At 39.2% G+C, this 19,260-nt stretch overlaps 1 protein-coding gene across 1 annotated transcript in view; it reads right to left on the bottom strand.

Annotated features, from left to right (window-relative positions):
- Window positions 1–19,260, bottom strand: part of LOC122558355 (PH domain leucine-rich repeat-containing protein phosphatase 2-like) — a 171,769-nt gene that overhangs the window by 144,429 nt on the left and 8,080 nt on the right. The window contains exons 2-3 of the mRNA XM_043706826.1: window positions 18,506–18,819; window positions 2,438–2,571 (exon numbers count right to left, since the gene is read on the bottom strand). Of these exons, the coding sequence (XP_043562761.1) occupies window positions 2,438–2,571; window positions 18,506–18,819 (448 nt within the window). The remainder of the gene's footprint in view (window positions 1–2,437; window positions 2,572–18,505; window positions 18,820–19,260) is intronic.

The raw sequence follows: 19,260 nt of genomic DNA, 5'->3' as shown, positions 1-19,260 counted from the left end.
CCATCTTTCAGGCGCCATGTCTCCAAATCTGCATTTAGATTAACTTCAAAATCATACACTTTCAATGATAGAACAGTACACACAATAGCTAGAAAATGTTTTCACAACAATAATTATAAATCAATAAGTGGTTAAAATAATCATTCTTCAGATTTCACATCATCTGAATTCCATTTCGGTTCTATGACATAACATGAATGGTTTTTTTTATTAGATTAGATTACTTACAGTGTGGAAACAGGCCCTTCGGCCCAACAAGTCCACACCGACCTGCCGAAGCGCAACCCACTCATACCCCTTAATTGCTGTATTTTTAAGATGCCTTTGCTAAGAATTGCAGATATTAAATATTTTCACCAATACAAAATGCCAATTCCTTAGAAATCAGAGCTTTTAATTTTTTTTTTGTAAAGTTAGCATACAACTGTTTTAAAGCAGATAAATATCTTTGCATGCAGCCTAACAATTATGTGGTCTGACTGACTTGTGATATTATTTAGGAGTTAAAAGTTGCATCTATGTAACGGTATTCATATGCTGATTATGGGAAAACATTTGTCATCTCAGCATTTTTCCTCAGTTCTCCAGAAAGAACAGAGGAAAGCAACATTCAACCCACAACAGTTCAGGCTATTCAATCATTAAAGATATGCAAGTTAAAATCTATCCTCACCTGCCACAAGACCACAGATCATAAGATGAAAGAACAGAATTAGACCATTTAATCTGCTCCACCAATGAGATCATGGCTGATTAGTTGTTTCCCAGATGCTTCCTGGCCTCAATATTTTCTGTTTTTGTTTGATTTCTAGCATTTACTGCACTTATATTTTCACCCATCTCAACCTCTTGAAATCAAGTGCATACGGAAACTATCACTTCATGCAACCCCAATCATCAACAAAAGATTTAGGTCTCAAGAAGCTTCATGATCATGACTGCCATTTCTTGTCAGTTGATCATTCACTTAATTTTTAAAACAAAAGAGACAAATTTATCTCTCAACTCCATTTTCCTGCCTTTCACCCTTACACTTGATTCCCTGCCACTTGTAAATTTTCCAGCATGGATCACCATATTGCAACTGGGAGAAAAATCCAGAGATTGACCAGCAAACTACAGCATTTCCAATACCAAGAAAAATAGTTTTCATTCTGTTCAAATACGGACTCATTTATTAATGTCTTAGTTGAGTGCCTTTAGGGCAGGGGTAAAAAGTCAAAAGTGCACAGGACAGTTTGACTTTATTGGAGTTTGAATACTCATCTGCTCATTCCCATTTATTATGGTATATTTTCATGGCCTCCAATGAAGTTGCAACACCAATTCTGATTAACTACTCTTATCATTGGTGAAGGGGGCAGCAACTATTAATTTTATCCTGCCCAAATTCTGACATCAACAAATAATTCCTACTTAAATTTTTGTCAACAAATATTAAGCAACTTGCATAATACTATGCAACATGTATTCAAGCACTCATTTCATTGTTCTTTCAATTGACTTTAATATCAATTGTATAATCTAAGATCCAATATCAACAAGCACAAGAATCTAGTAAACTGAGGAAGTAACAGATCAGAGTTTTTAAAATAACATTAATCAAAGAGAAAAAAGCACTGGAAGGTTAAGGAACTATGTTATGTTTAACCCAGAAGCACATGTAGCTGAGATTATGGTGCCAATTTTCTCTGATACTATTCCAGTGTTTTCTGCAGTGATCCAAGAAATAAGGAAAGAAACTACAGTGCTTGTGCAGGGGACAGGATGCCCAACTACCAAAGCTGGCATCTTGACTTAAAGTTGTGAAAAGCAGTCCATAAATGCAAGTTTGTTCTCAATTTTTTATACGTTATGAAAAGTTACTTTATTCATTCAGTCCTGAATAAAGAACAACTTAAACATCCAGTTGTTTCCCAGATGCTTCCTGGCCTCATTGTTTTCTGTTTTTGCCTCTGATTTCTAGCATTTATTGCACTTGTATTTTCTCCCATTTCAACCTCTTGAAATCAAGTGCATACAGAACCTATAACTTCATGCAACCCCAATCATCAACAAAGGTTTGGGTCTGAAGAAGCTTCATGATCATGACTGTCATTTCTTGTCAGTTGATCATTAACTTAATTTTTAAAGCAAAGAGACAAATTTACCTCTCAAAGAACAGCATGTCACCTTTTAAGACTACTGATTCTAACACAGTAACAAAACACTAATGAAACTGTCAAGTAGTCTGTAGTGACTGAATATTGGGACTAATTGTCCAAGATAATGATTGGAACACATTTGCTCCACTACCAAATTGGATGAATTACAATAATTCAATAATTTATTGTGCAAAGTGATTGCCACTACAGAGATTTTCCACATTTGAAACAGTAAAAACTTTAGTTCGGTCTCTTATCCCCGAATCTTTCACAAATAGCTCATGAAATCCTACCATGAAAGTATCTAATCATGCAGGTCAGATCAGCCATGGCTCCTTCCTCTTGTATCCGTACTGGATCCTGGAAACCTAATCCAGTAAGATAATCGTAAAGGATTTGCAGAGGTCGCTCATCAGGATTCATTCTCCTATAAACAAGACAGTCAAAAAATGGTATCAAGAGAATTGTAAAAGCAATTATTATCCAGAAAACAACAGTGGCATACAGTCAGAGAATGGTTACACTATTGTATTTGTGCCTCTGCTCTCTCAAAGAGCAACTCAGATAGGCACACTGTCTTGCCTTTTCCCTAGAAACCAGCAGTACTTTTCTATTCAAATAATTAGCGCTGAAAATGTGTTGCTGGAAAAGCGCAGCAGGTCAGGCAGCATCCAAGGAACAGGAGAATCGACGTTTCGGGCATAAGCCCTTCTTCAGGAAGCCCTCCTATTCAAATAATTATTCAATCACAGGGAGACCCCAATTAACATTTACAAATGCAATCTCATTCAGGATTGTAATTTTAAAAGACTCGACATATAAACATGTGCTATATTTATGAACATCTCCTTTATATCATTCTGCCTTGTGTCCGACCTACACAGATATCGACTTGCAAACAGACTCCGGAATGGAACTGGTTCACAACCAGGAACATCCTGTACTGTGTTTTTAAAAATAATATTAAATCTTTCTATGTTATTCTCAACCTGCACTGCCACGTTCAAAGATTTTTGCACATATACCCCAGTGCCTGTGTTTCACCGGATCCTTTAGTATTCTATTCTTCATTTATATGTTCTCTCATTCTTCCCAAAAGTATAACTTCAAAGCATTTGTTTCAACCTGCCTATCATGCCCTCCTGAATTGTATTATGACTTCCTCACACTCAAACATTCCAGCTGGAATAGCAGAATACAACTCAGTAAAGATCACTGATCAAACTGCACCTTGAGTTCTCTATGCAGCTGTGGTCTCCAAGAAACAAACAATACGACCAAGATTTGGAAGGATGATTCTACAGATATGGAAGTGAGCTAAGCAAATGATGGACAAACTGGCTTTTCAGATTTGAAACAAAACATCAGAAATGTATGTATATCAGTAAACAGCGCAGAATCAATTTAAATCAAAAAAGTATACAACAACAGTCACAAGTGCAAACTAGTTTCGGGCTGATATCACAAAAGTTTATCTTCACAGAGTCTCAATGCTTAAAATAGGCTTGCAAATATAGCTGTGGTAAAACCTGAGAATAATTCAAGAACTAATCTGTTTTTGTAATGGAGGGACTTTAGGATCATAAAACGATGTTAATATAGGCTAAACTGCATTCCTTTTCTGCAACTACCTTATCAATCAACAAATTTAAAATGGCATATTGCTGACATTTTTAAGACCTACCAAAACACAAAAGAATCTCAACCAAAGCTGATATAATATGGTGAGATTTTATATTTACACAGAATTTTCAAAGTCTTTCACAGAAACATTTCTACTGTATTAATCAGATCAACTGTAAATTTTAACATGTTAAATATTACTTTAGACCACTGGTCTGCCATAGTTGATTTTATTCTTTTAAAAAGACTGGTTCTGAAATTACAAGTGCACAATATTGCTACATTTAAAGACAATAATTGTAACAACCTGCATTACAGTGCTTCCTAACCACATCCAAGCCATACAACCGTTAAGGTAGAAGAACCATTTAAAGGTATTCCACATGCTATACAGTACATGTGGAAGGCTGCAAAGATTTGTGCAAGTGACAAGCTTTGAACTTGGATCCAAGATTTTGCAATCAGCAAATTCCCAAATATTAACTGTATTTTTCAAGATTTCAAAAAGTTCAGGATTACAGGATTCAACTATACAGCAGAGTTGCAGAATTACATATTTGCAGGGTGTTTGGTTGAATGCAAAGCATACATGCATTATTCACCATTTAGTTAATAGCTATCTGAAATAAAATTCTCATATAAAAGTATGTACTTGCAACCTGCTTTAATGCAGTTATCCTTTGAAGTATAACATTGGTGGTAGAGGACGGTTGAATCAAAATGTAATGTTTCGGGATACGATAATCTACTCGTTTCATGAAAATGCGCTTGATGACCAATAGAAGAATTAAATTACAACATCAACATGCTGCTCGTTACTTCTTTCCCAAAGAGGAAGCAAGGTATGGCCTTAGTACTTTCATACCATACAAGAGCATGATAAAAGTGAAGTTTTTTAAAATAAAGCCTGATGATAACATGGATGAAGATTTGGACAAATTGTTAACTTTCATGGATAAGATGTATCAAAAGAATATCTATTGATAGCTTATGAAACAGTCAAACTTTGAAAGACTAAGGATAATATCATGGAACGTAATGGAATTCAATGCATAAATTCCATTCAGAAATGAGAGCACACAGATGGGGAAATTGAAGATATTGGACTGTGCCAAAGTATAACCAGATTTCTAGCTTTGAGAAGAGATAAATTTGTATACTACAAGAACAAATATCAGAAGCACACAAAAATAATCTCCAGGACAGTGATTCTTCCCAACAGCATTCAGCCAAAGGTAGCAATCAACATTACAACAGAAAATGGAGGACGCAATGTTAACAAATTGGCAAGATCATAGGCAACTGCACAAAGGAAAACTGTAACTAAAAGTAAAAATAATTATGAACAGTGAAAAACTGCACCAGCAAAAACATTCCCCAAATGCTAACTTGTGACCACCTTCAGAATTTAAAGTTCACTAATGCTACCTCTACTTACCTCCAAATTCCATGGTTGGATGCTTGGTTACTTAATGTTCAAGATTAGTGGTGCTGGAAAAGCACAGCAGTTCAGGCAGCATCCAAGGAGCAGTAAAATCGATGTTTCAGGCAAAAGCCCTTCATCAGGGCTGCCTGAACTGCTGTGCTTTTCCAGCACCACTCTAATCTAGAATCTGGTTTCCAGCATCTGCAGTCATTGTTTTACCTACTTGATGTTCAAGCTCAATGAAATATGAAATTTGGGGAATATATCAGATGGAACTTGAGATATACTGAATTAAATCTTAAAGTCAGTAACAATCTCAAGGGAGAATAATTTTTTGATTAGATGAGATTCCCTACAGTGTGGAAACAGGCCCTTCGGCCCAACCAGTCCACACCGACCCTCTGAAGAGTAACCCACCCAGACCCATTTCCCTCTGACTAATGCACCTAGCACTATGGGCAATTTCACATGGCCAATTCACCTGACCTGCACATCTTTGGAATGGGAAAAAAAGTGTCCACCCCATTCCCATTAAATGCCCTCATTGGGTTTCATTTTTTATAATGCATTCTCTACCAGTCACGGACTTCTAAAATCACTCAATACAAGACTGACCTCAGAGTAGACCTGATTAAGACAGAGGCTTTTACATCCTGCAATACCAATCCTACAAACTTGTTCAGAATTCTGACAACCAAATATAATCCATAGTTTAGCTAAAAGTATAGATCATAAAAGGTCTTTCAAAGCTCATCTTACGATGAAGAGTTTTCCAGGTGATACCCCAGTTATCAGAAAACACATTACAGTAAGAATAGGAATCACAGAAACATATTCAACATAACTTTGTTACACTAATAAATGGAGGCAGCTGATTTCCTAGCTAGATCCACTATGCAAGTCTTTTAAAAATATTTAATAAAACAACAGAGTAACAGCAAAATTCCATATATTCCAATCTTCTAAGTATCAAATTTAGATAGACATAGAGATCTCAAACAGGTAGTTTAAATTGCAATTGTATATTTCCTCCCACAATCCAAAGATGTGCAGGTTGGGGTGAATTGGCCATGCTATATTGCCCATAGTGTTCAGGAATGTGTAGGTTAGGGACATTAGTCAGGGGTAAATGTAGAGTAATAGGGTAGGGGAATGGGTCTGGGTGGGTTACTCTTCAGAGGGTCAGTGTGATCTTGTTGGGCGGAAGAGCCTGTTTCCACACTGTACGGATTCCATGATTCTATGAAAGTAAAGTTATGGGGTGATAGTCAGATCCTGTAAGAAATTCAGTAGGATAGGCCTTTATCTCCTGGACAATAGTCGGCCAAGATGTAACCTTAGGAGCAAATTACTGCAGATGCTGGAATCTGTACTGAAAAGAAAAAAAAACTCTGGAGATCACAGCGAGTCAGGTAGTATCCATGGACAGAGCAAGCTAATGTTTCGATGACTCATCAGACTGGAGATGTAACCTTATTGAAGTGTGTAACATTTTTGAAGGGCTTGATAGGGTAAGTGCTAAGAGATGTTTCCCTGGTTGGACAGAATAGGGAGCATACTCTAAGGGAAGGGGATCACTCGTTAGGTCAAAGGTAAGGAGAAATTTTTCAATCAGAGGTTTATGAATTTTTGGAATTCTAGTGCATTGAATATAGACGGCTGTACAGGACATTGATTAGGCCCCTGTTGGAATACTGTGTGCATTTCTGATCTCCCTCCTCTTGAAAAGGGTTCAGATAAGATTTACAAGGACATTGCCAGGGTTAGAGGGTTTGAGCTATAGGGAGAGGCTGAACAGACTGGGGCTGTTTTCCCTGGAGTGTCACAGACTGTGGGGCACAGATAATGTAAATAGACAAGGTGGAGGATTCCAAAACTAGAGGGCATAGGTTTAAGGTGAGATGGCAGAGGTTTAAAAGGTACTCAAGGGGCAACTTTTTAATGCAAAGGGAAGTGCATTTATGGAATGAGCTGCCAGAGGAAGTGGTGGAGGCTGTTAAACTATAACATTTAAAAGGCATCAGTAGGGTATATGAATAGGGTTGAGAGGAATATGGGCCAAGTGCTGGCAAATGAGACTAGATTAATTTATGATATCTGGTTGGCTGGTCGGCACGGATGAGTTGGACCGAAGGGTCTGTTTCTATGCTATATATCTATGACTCTAATTGTTGCCCATTATTACTAATTTTCTCCAAACTACTCCAAGTTGATAGGATTGTTAAGGTGGTGTATAGTGTTTTGGCTTTCATTGACAGGGCAATCAAGTTTATAAACTGCAGGGTTTTGCTGCAGCTCTATAAAACCGTGGTTAGGCCACACTTGGAATACTGTGTCCAGATCTGGTCACCTCATTATAGGAAGGAAGTAGATGCTTTAACAGAGGGTGCAGAGGAGATCTACCAGGATGCTACCTGGATTGGAGGTCTTATCTTATGAAGAGAGGTTGGGTGAGCTAGGGCTTTTCACACTAGAGAGGAGGAAGGAGAGAAGTGAGTTGATAGGGGTGTACAAAGTAATGAGAGGCATAGATAGAATTGATACCCAGAGACTTGCCCAGAGCAGAAATGGCTGTCACGAGGGGTCAAAGTTAGAAGGTGATTGGAGGAAGGCATAGGAGAGATGTCATAGATAGGTTCTTTACGTAGAGAGTGGTGGGTGCATGGAATGCACTGTTAGAAGTAGTAGTAGAGTCAGAGACATTAGGGACATTTAAGCGACTGCTGGACAAGCATATGGACGGCAGTAAATTGAGGTGTGTGTAGGTTAGGTTGACCTTAGATTAAGATTAATGTTTGGCACAACATCATGAGCAAAAGGGCTCGTGCTGCTCTCTGATCCTATGCACTCGCCTTTCTTTATTCTAATTATTCACAACTAAAGTTTGGTGACTTTCAAAATGGGGAGCACAAATGGGTGAAATGAGTAATATGCATAGATCATATTAGCAGAGACAGTGCTGCTGGGACCCATTTCTGTCAATCTATTTTATAGTGTACCAATGAAAGATATTAACTTGAAATACCAGATAATCACAGCAGTTTTCAATGGGGAAGCTATTAAGCCTTTTCACACTTGCAACAGAAAAAGTCACTGATCTCATATTAAAAGTTAAAAATAATATGTTCTGTTCCTAATCTTACATTCCATAAACCTATTTAAAGGCTAGATCATCTTTAGTTCATACAACAGGTACCTCTTGCAAGCTAAATGGTATTCAAAATTTCCTTGGTGAGAAAGTATTTGTCTGAGGCTTATATGCAACAACTTAATATCTAGTTTGTAAAATAAAAAAACTTCATAAATCACAAATGCAATTGCCACGATGAAAGGAATTATTAGTGAACAATGTGACAGTTTAAAACTTAGAATCCCAGGACAAACAGCTCAAACAAGTGACATCACAGCATGAAGTGAGAAAATATCCAATACACTCACTTTCCATTGATAACAGAGAAAGAACAAGACAGCATGTAAAAGAACAAAGCAATACAATTGCAACAAAAGAAATATCTGGACCAGGGAAATTTTTTTTTGGGGGTGGGGAGAAGATTGGAATGATGGAGGTAATGTAGTAATGTCGAGATCCAGGCTAATCCTCCGGGAACATGAGTTCAAAACCCATATGGCAGCTGATGAAATTTAAAATGTATTTAAAACTGATCTCAGCAATGATTGACTGATATCAATGGAAGAAGATGTCATCTTTACCTGCTTTGGCTACATGCGACTCCAAACCCACAACATTATGGTGGCCTCTTAACTGCTCTCTGAAATATCCTAGTAAGCCAATCAGGAAAATACCACATTCCAGGCAAAAAAAAGAGACAGTCCAAAATGTATCAAATTATAAAATTTTGCTTTCATAGATCTGTGGGGATTCCCAGACTTAAAAAAAACCTTAAAAACCAGTAAGATTAACATGTATTACAGGGAAAATCTAATACCAATCTTGATATTCCATGGGTGAGCACTTGAAAAGTTTAATTTATTTAACGCACACATTCAGCAAGATTACAGAAAAGAGGTCATGCTCGAGGACCTAATAGCTTTCAAAAACATTGCTTAAATTGATTTGATATAATTTGATTATCAAAAATAACAAAATTAATAGCTACTGTAGAGTCACATAATAGGAAGAGATAGAACACAAAACTGGTCTTTTATTTCATAAAAAGAGGCAGTGAATAACCAACATAAATTTCTTAAAGACTGGAGAAAGAAAGAGAGTTGCTTGGAGGCCAGTGTTTGAGAAAGCTGCATTTTAAAAAGTATGATTTCAAGGCTAGTGTATTTAGCAAAATCATGTTAGAATATATTTAGAGGCAAAAATAATGAGTTTAAAACAATCTTTTACATAAGTGAATTAAAAGTAACTGATGCCATTTAGCATGGAGAAGTGTAAAATAACTAAGGGACAATGAACTAAATATAACAGAGTAAAATAAAAAAAGGTAGGAAGCAGAAAAGTCATAAATTTTCATTCAAAAATTTAATTGAAATAAATATACCAGAGAAGAACATTAAAGAAAAAAATTCATGCAAGACAGCAGAGGGCTAGGAGAATAAAACAAGCCATTTGGGAAATCCAAATTACAAATAAACTACTACTTGTTCATTCTTAAAACATTTTTGAAAATTAAATTCCTGCTTTTATTTCCAATGACTCCAGTCAAAATTAGAATGGTTAGTTGCATTGTTGCTACAAGGTGAAGTATTGGCATTGTACACTGATTTATATCACCAAATAGTGTTATTACCCTGAAATAACTGCCTTACCAAAGTTAACTACCAGAGTGTGTCAAGTCTGCATTCATTGAATGACTCAATAGTATAAAGACAGATAAGCAGTACCTTTGAACTATCAGACAAGATTCCACCAAAATGGTAATAAGCAAATGAACCTTGAAGGCAGCGAACAGAGGATAAGGGAGAAAAATGATAAACAAAATAACCTTGAGGGTTGTTAAAAATAAGACAAGAAATGTCATAAACAAATAGATAATAAAAATCAAACAAATAGATAATAAAAATCTAAGTAGAATAAGTCAAGTTGCCAACCACACTAAAGTAATGTCCGTAGTAGGTCAGCAATGCTAGGACTGATTAAGTAGTCAAACTGGATGCAACAAGACAAAGTTTTTGTGAGAGGGACAGAAACCCAGATTATAGTTAGGACTGCAGAATACTGAAGATCATCCAGGGAAAAAGGGTACAAGCAGTTCTTCTAATAACGTGATGGTTGCATCCTTGTGCAATGCTGCATTATAGAAAAATAGCGCTTTAGAAACAGCATTTGAAGTGTTGGTGACGTAATCACATTACAGCCAACACATGTTTTAAAAGTTCACACTTTAGAAACAGTGTCCCCAGTTCGTCAGTTGTGTTACAGCGAATTCACATTAACGAAATGTGCATTATCACAGAACAACCTGCACTACGAATTCAAGAAACACCTAATAATTTACATCATTGATATCTAGCTCCCAAATAAATGTTGGGCGGCTGACCACTATTAAATGTATAGTTTGGGAAACTAAGGTGGGTTCTAATTAATTCAGACTAAACAGTATAAATAGCCTGAATGATAAAAAGCTTACACTCGAAACATGGACTCTCCTGGTCCTCGGATGCTGCCTGACTGGCTGTGCTTTTTCAGCGCCACACTTTTTGACTCTTATCTCCACCATCTGCAGTCCTCACTTTCTCCCACTCAGCCACTTTGTCAAGCAAACCTGCCATGCAGTAAGATCATGACTGATCTGATTACCCCATATTCCTATCTGCCTCTAATAGCCTTTCACCCCTTGCTCATACCCTCAGAGAGGAAACATTTTGCCTCATCTGTCTTAAATGGCCAACCATAATTCTAGGTAGTCCCACAAGAGGAAACATCCTTTCCACATCAACCCTATCAAGGGCCTTCAGGATCTCATGTGTTTCAAAAAAGTCATTTCTCACTCTGAACTCCCACAGACACAAGCCTAGCCTGTCCAACCTTTCCTCATAAGATAACCTGTCCATTTCAGATATTAGTCAAGGAAACCTTCCCTAAATTGCTTCCAATGTATTTACCGCTTTCCTGAAAGATGACAACCAATATTGTGCACAATACTCCAGACACTATCTCATCAGTAAACCTATAATTGAAGCACAGCCTTCCTACTTCAATTATCTCACAATAACTTTTATTTACTTTCCTAATTACTTCCTGTATTTGCATAGGAACTTTTTAGAATTCATGTAATGGGACACAGGTCTCTCTGCAAGCTCTCACTATTTTAGATAATTTTTAAGTTTTCCAGATATTTTCACATCCTCTCACATTATACATTTTCCAGATCTCAAACTATGTAAATCATTTTGTAGCCTCCTTTTGTCCTTTTCACAACTTCTATTTATTTTTAGGTCATCAGCAAATTTTGCAATTATATCCTTGGATCCCTCATCCAAGTCTTCAAAAAACAGTGTAAAAAGGTTTGGTTCCAACACTTAAACCTGTTATGCACATTTGTCACATCATGCCAAACAGAAAATGAACTACTTGGGCAACTTTCCATTAGCTAGTCAAACCTCCATCCATACCAATAAGTAAAACCTCTGAACTGAGATTTTACTTTCTGTAATAACTGTTAATGTGGCACCTTATCAAATGCTTTCTGGATATCTAAGTACAATATATCCATTCCTTCATTCATAGCATGTTTCTCCCTCAAAGTACTACAACAAATTTGTTTCAATATGATTTCCCTTTAACAAAACCATGTTGGCTCCGTCTGATTAGTTTGAACTTTTCAGGATTACAGTGGTGCTGGAAAAGCACAGCAGGTCAGGCAGTACCCGAGGAGCAGGAAAATGGACGTTTCGGGCAAAAGCCCTTCATCAGGAATGAGGCAGGGAGCCTCTGGGTTGGAGAGATAAATGACAGGGGGGTGGGGCTGGGGAGAAGATCGCAAAAAGAGTACAATAGGTGGATGGAGGTGGGGATGAAGATGATAGGTCAGAGAGGAGGGTGGAGCGGATAGGTGGGAAGGGAGATTGGCAGGTAGGACAGGTCATGAGGATGGTGCTGAGTTGGAAGGTAGGAACTGGAGTAAGGTTGGGGGAGGCGGAATTAGGAAACTGACCACATTGACGCCCTGGGTTGAAGTGTTCCAATGTGGAAGATGAGGCGTTCTTCCTCCAGGCAAAGGGTGGTGAGGGAGTACTGGTGGAGGCAGCCCAGGACCTGCAATGGCCTCGGCAGAGTAAGCGGGGTTGAAATGTTCGGCCACAGGCGGTGGGATTGATTGGTGCGGGTGTCCCGGAATTGTTCCCTAAAGCACTCTGCGAGAAGGCATCCAGTCTCCCCAATGTAGAGGAACCCCATCAGGAGCAATGGATACAATAAATGACATTTGTGGATGTGCAGGTGAAACTTTGCAGGATGTGGAAGGCTTCTTTGGGGCTTTGGATGGAAGTGACGAGGGAAGTGTAAGTGCAGGTTTTGCAATTCCTGCAGTGGCAGGGAAAGGTTCAAGGGCGGAGGTGCAGGACATGGATGAGATGCGATGGAGGACATCTTCAAACACGTGAGAAGGGAAATTGCAGTGTTTAAAGGAGGCGGCCATCTGGTGTGTTCTATGGTGGAACTGGTCCTCTGGGAGCGGATACGGCAGAGGCGGAAGTATTGGGAATACGGAATAGTATTTTTGCAGGAGGTAGGGTGGAAAGAGGTGTAACACAGGTAGCTGTGGGAGTCAGTGGGTTTGTAAAAAATGACAGCATTGAGTTGGTCTTCATTGATGGAGATGGAAAGGTCCAGGCAGGGCAGAAAAGTGTCAAAGATGGTCCAGGTGAATTTAAAGTCGGGGTGGAATGTGTTGGTGAAGTTGATGAACTGCTCAACCTCCTCACGGAAGCATGAGGTGGCACTGATGCAGTCATCAATGTAGTGGAGGAAGAGGTGGGGCCTGGTGCTGGTGTAACTACGGAAGATGGACTGTTCCACGTAGCCAAAGAGACAGGAATAGCTGGGGCCCATGCGGGTGCCCATGGCTATTCCTTTCGTCTGGAAGAAGTGGGAGAAATTGTTAAGGGTGAGGACCAGTTCAGCCAAACGAGTAAGAAACGGAGGGCTTGGAAGCCCTGGTCACAGCGGATGGAGGGTAGAGGGATTGAATGTCCATGGTGAAGATGAGGCGTTGGGGGCTGGGGAAAATGGAAGTCTCAGAGGTGGTGGAGGGCGTGGGTGGTGTCTCAAACGTATGTTCCACTGCCACTCCCTCACCACCCAACGCTTCATCTTCTGCATCGGAACTCTTCAACCCCAGGGCATCAATATGGTCTTCACCAGTTTCCTCATTTCCCCTCCCCTCACCCCAGTTCCAAACTGCCAGCTCAGCACTATCCTCATGACCTGTCCCATCTGTCAATCTTCCTTCCCACTTATCTGCTCCACCCTATCACCTTCAGCCCCACCTCCATTCATCTATTGCACTCTTAGCTACCTTCTCCCCCTCCCCAGCCCCAGCCCCCTCCCATTTATCTCTCCATCCCAGAGGATCCCTGCCTCATTCCTGATGAAGGGCTTTTGCCTGAAATGTCAATTTTCCTGCTCCTCGGATGCTGCCTAACCTGCTGTGCTTTTCCAGCACCACTCTAATCTTGACTCTGATCTCCAATATCTGCAGTCCTCACTTTCGCCTACTTTGAACTTTTCCCAAGTGGCCTGGTACTCCAGCTTTAATAACAGCTTCTAACACCTTCCTATGAACCTGGCTTCTAGCTTTTTGCTTCCTGTCTCTTCTTCTTTTGATTAAAGGAGTTAAGCTTGCTATCTTCCAATCTAAAGAACCAGATACTCCCAGAGAAGAAAAAGTAAACAGATTGCTATTTGTATTACAAAAACACCAATGGTAACTGATCATAAGTTTTTCAAAGTATGAATCTCAAAAAAAAACTCATTATCAAGAAGCAATAATAAGAGCGCTCCATCATAAAGCAAAAAGCGTTAAACTTAAACAAAATTTTATAAAATAACATCCAGCCTCCATACCCTCATCTTTTGGGAGGTGTTGGAAAGAGTTCAGAAGACGGCCAAGAGAGTAATGCACAGTTAGCGAGTTTTGAGAAGATTTGCAGCTCAGGTTGAGGGTCTAGATGTAGGTTTGCTCGCTGGGCTGGAAGGTTCATTTTCAGACACTTCGTCACCATAGTAGGTAACATCTTCAGTGAGCCTCCTGATGATTTCATCAGGAGGCTCACTAATTTCATGTGGTGATTTCATTTCCTATGATGATGTCATTTCCCATTCTCTCTCTCAGGAGTGGTACATCGGGTCCAAGTCAAATGTGTTTATTGATAAGAGTTCCGGTTGGAACGCCCTGCTTCTCGGAATTCTCATGCATGTCTCTGTTTGGCTTGTCCTAGGATGGATGTGTTGTCCCAGTCAAAGTGGTGTCCTTCCTTATCTGTATGTAAGGATACTAGTGAGAGGGGGTCATGTCGTTTTGTAGCTAGTTGATGTTCATGTATCTTGGTGGCTAGTTTTCTGCCTGTTTATCCAATGTAGTGTTTGTTACAGTTCTTGCACAGTATTTTGTAAATGACATTAGTTTTGCTTGTTGTCTGTATAGGGTCTTTCAAGTTCATTAGCTGCTGTTTTAGTGTGTTTTGTGAGGTGTTTTGGGAGGTGTTGGAAAGAGTTCAGAAGACGGCCAAGAGAGTAATGCACAGTTAGCGAGTTTTGAGAAGATTTGCAGCTCAGGTTGAGGGTCCAGATGTAGGTTTGCTCGCTGAGCTGGAAGGTTCATTTTCAGACACTTCGTCACCATAGTAGGTTTTGTGGGCTACCATGATGCCAAGGAGTCTGAGTAGTCTGGCAAATATTTCCAAGATGCCTTTGATATAGGGGAAGAGTGGCTGGGGTTTCTGGATGAGTTTTGTCTGCTTGTTTAAGTTTGTTGCTGAGAAATCAGCAGACTCTGTTCATTAGGTACCCATTCTTTTTGAATACACTGTATAGGTTTTGAAGACCAAAGACCATAGAAGAGGATGAAATAATGGTCTCCTTTGATGTTAAGGCTCTGTTCACATCAATCAACATCAACCTGGCCAAGGAAACACTGACCACACGATTAGAAGACCCAAAGACACATACACCAAAGGACTAATTTCATCAGCAAGGACGGTATCGTCAAACTAGTGGACCTCTGCCTAACCACAAACTTCACCTTCAACAACGAAACCTACAGACAAACCAACGGAACACCATTGGGATCTCCGATATCAGGGTTCTTAGCAGAGACAGTAATGCAGAGACTCAAACAAACAGCCAACCATTCAACCCAAACTTTGGATCCGCTACGTGGATGACACCTTTGTCATCACTAAACGAAACAAATTAGAAGAAACGTTCAAGACCATCAATAATACCCTTACTAGCATAACATTCACTAAAGAGGAGGAAAACAACAACAAACTGCCATTCCTAGATATCACAGTAGAGCGAACAGCCAATGGGAACTTCAAACCAGCGTCTACACGAAAACAAGACATACAAACCAAATACTGAACTACAGAAGCAATCATCCCAACATCCACAAGCGAAGCTGCATCAGAACATTACTTCAATGAGCCAACACACACTGCAGCACAGAGGAACTACGCAGAACAGAGGAAAATCATCTATACAGTGTATTTAAAAAGAATGGGTACCTAATAAACATAGTCCGCCGATTTCTCAGCAACAAACCCAAACAAGCAGACAAAATGCATCCAGAAACCCGAACCACTCTCCCCTACAATGACATCTCGGAAATGACTGCCAGATTACTCAGACCCCTTGGCATTGTGGTAGCCCACAAAACCACCAACACACTAAAACAGCATCTAATGAACTTGTAAGACCCTGTACAGACAACAAGCAAAACCAATTTCAATTACAAAATATCGTGCAAGAACTGTAACAAACACTACATTGGACAACAGGCAGAAAACTAGCCACCAGGATACATGAACATCAACTAGCCACAAAATGACATGACCCTCTCTCACTCATATCCTTACACACGGATAAGGAAGGACACCACTTGGACTGGGACAACACATCCATTCTAGGACAAGCCAAACAGTGACGTGCATGAGAATTCCTAGAAACAAGGCATTCCACCTGGAACTCTATCAACAAACACATTGAGTTAGACCCCATTTACCACCCCTGGAGAAAAAGAACAGGAAATGACATCACCAACCCGAAGAAACCCAAACATATAAGTAGAAAGCAGGAATCATCAGCAGTGCTTCATCTGGAGGCTCACTGAAGATGTTACCTAGTATGGTGACGAAGTGTCTGAAAATGAATCTTCCAGCTCAGCGAGCAAAACCACATCCAGTAATTCTCAGTATAAAATCCTTAGTTATCTTCCCAGATTCAGACAACTCAGCCCTCATTTCCAGAAAAACCATAGACTTTGGGGAAATCTGCATTACTCAAAATGGCAGAGACTAAATCAGCTAGATAAATTAGGAAAATGAGAACTGAAAAGCTCTTTACAGAGGGTCACTGACTTTCAGAATAAGCAGATTTGCTACAGGTGTTCCAAAAGAAATTTCAATTTCAGCAAAAGGCTGATGGCGTTTCATACAAAATACATGCAGCTTTTCATGACATACTTCCTTCCCACCATGATTTGCCAGGCTTTGTTGAAGAGACAAAGAGGAACTTCCCAGAATTGTTTTGTCCCAAAATGGATTCAGATTTTTTCTAATTTCTCTGATAAGGAAAATTTAAGTGGTTATTGGTGAACAAATATTGTTTTCTAGTTTACAACACAGATGACTGGAACAGAGTCTATGGAGCACTGAGTCTTCCTCTGTATGTTTTATACATTGTCTACAGTATGTTCAACATAGATAAAAGAAGCTGTTAATCATTGCAGTTGAGAACGATAATCTGCAACTGAAGAGTTGAACAGATTCCTGTTCCACTGAAGTTATCGATTTTTGGATGAACTGTGGGTCCTATCTGCATTCTTGGACGGACATCATAATATCCAAATGGCCCTACCTGAAGAGTAGACAGTCCTCTCATTGCTTTGGTGAATGATCTTCAAAGAATATGATTCAAATGGGTAATGATAATCTTTTCACTAAGTATATTAATTCACAAAAAGAATGCATTCCTGCTAAAGCCAGCATTACAGCTCATTTCTACATGCCCACAAATGGTGGGAAAGCTGCATCCTTGAATCAGTACACTCCATGCAGTGAAGACAGGATATACAGCACAGGAATGCAACAGTCAGTCTAACCAATCCACACCAGTGTTCATTTCACAGTGCTATCATATAGGCATCTGCAGGATTTTAAGCCAAATGTGGTGAAGGAACACGGATACATTTGCACATTAGAATGCTCTGTAACTTGGAGGGGAAGTTGGTGGAAATTATGTTTCTATGGACCTATTGCCCTTGTTTATTAAGCTGGTAGAGTGCAGATTTGGGAGGTAGCATTGACAAAACCTCAGAGTTACTGCAGTGCATCTTGTAGATGGTGTACTTCAAGTTGCCAAGGATTCCTTGACAATATTTCATTGCAGTTATGGTATTGGAAGAACAGGATAAGAAAGGAGGACCTTAAGATGTCAACTTAACTACGGATCAATTATTACATACCCTACCAACTTTATCCAAAGACATTACCAGATTTCAATTCCCACTGAAAACACCACAGAATATCAATTAGAAGGCTAAATTTTAGTGACATTTTAAATTTTTCTGTTTTTATTTTGAGCTATTTAAAAAGTAGACAACATGGGAAATCACACTGGTGCAATTACAAAGTGCATTTGAAAGAGAAAACTAACCCTTTTGGTTTGAAAACATTCACAGCAGTCTATCATTAGCAGCTCCTTCTGTAGTGCAGTAATATTAAAGAGGCTGTGCAGTTACTTTCAAAGGCAACAAGGCACCAAAAGTAGCTTTCATCAACTTCCAGAAGAACTGCAAACTACCATGGATGTAAAGTCTGCCATCTTACATTTGAAAGTGCCAATCTAATGTTTCAGACAATAAGAATATATTTTAAGTTAAACACTTACGCAATTTAAAGCATTGTTTGCCACAAATGTATCTCATTGTTTAATTTTTACTCCGCCCACCACTCTTCCTTCATCCACCCCCTAACAAAACCATCTCTCCTCAAAATTACTTTTGTCTGAGACTTTATTGGCCAAACACCATCAATGGATTCCTTTGAATAAACTGCCAGCATTTTACATGTAAAAGTTTAACGATCACCCTACAGAAATATTGGATTTAGGATTGTCTACCTGATGAGATCACCATGGAGTTGCAGGTAGAGATCATCCTTATCCTGAGTACACAGCTCTGTTGTAGTGGTTTCAGTACTGCAGAGTACCAGCTGCAGGTCCGGACCAGATGATGATGAAGACGAGCATGATAATGATGATAGTAATGCACCCTGGGAAGAGGTGGAAGTTGCAGCATTTGATGACACCATCTCTTTTCCATGAATATATATACATCCTCTTCTTACATCTCCTTTGAGCCATTCTTTCTCTCGTACACCCAGACTACTCTTCTTTCCCAGGCAGCTCCTGCTGGCATTGCGCTTCATGTTCCTCTATGAAAGAGAAGATTAATAACATGTATAAGAATGTATCCAAGTAATCTACTTGGAGCTCAGGTTTCTAAGATTCAAACTCAAGATGAAAGTGGCAAAGTTGTGTGATGGAACCTTGAGGTATTAATGCTGGGGTGAAATAAATGCACAAAGTTGAAAACTAAAATAATGTACTCGCAGAATTTAGGGAGACAATGATAGTAAGAAAGAAAGTATTCAAGAGCTAAGATTCAAGTTACGATTATATCATTGATAAATGAAGCATTTCAGAATCTGCCAGACATCAGGATCAAAAAGTGTATTTTATACTGTAGGAGAAAGTGAGGTCTGCAGATGCTGGAAATCAGAGCTGAAAATGTGTTGCTGGAAAAGCGCAGCAGGTCAGGCAGCATCCAGGGAACAGGAGAATCGACGTTTCGGGCATAAGCCCTTCTTCAGGAA

This window comes from Chiloscyllium plagiosum, chromosome 17 (genome assembly GCF_004010195.1).
Source record: "Chiloscyllium plagiosum isolate BGI_BamShark_2017 chromosome 17, ASM401019v2, whole genome shotgun sequence".
Taxonomy (NCBI): Eukaryota; Metazoa; Chordata; class Chondrichthyes; order Orectolobiformes; family Hemiscylliidae; genus Chiloscyllium; species Chiloscyllium plagiosum.
Note: the sequence above shows the minus strand (reverse complement) of the source record. Positions and strands in the feature narration are given on the sequence as shown.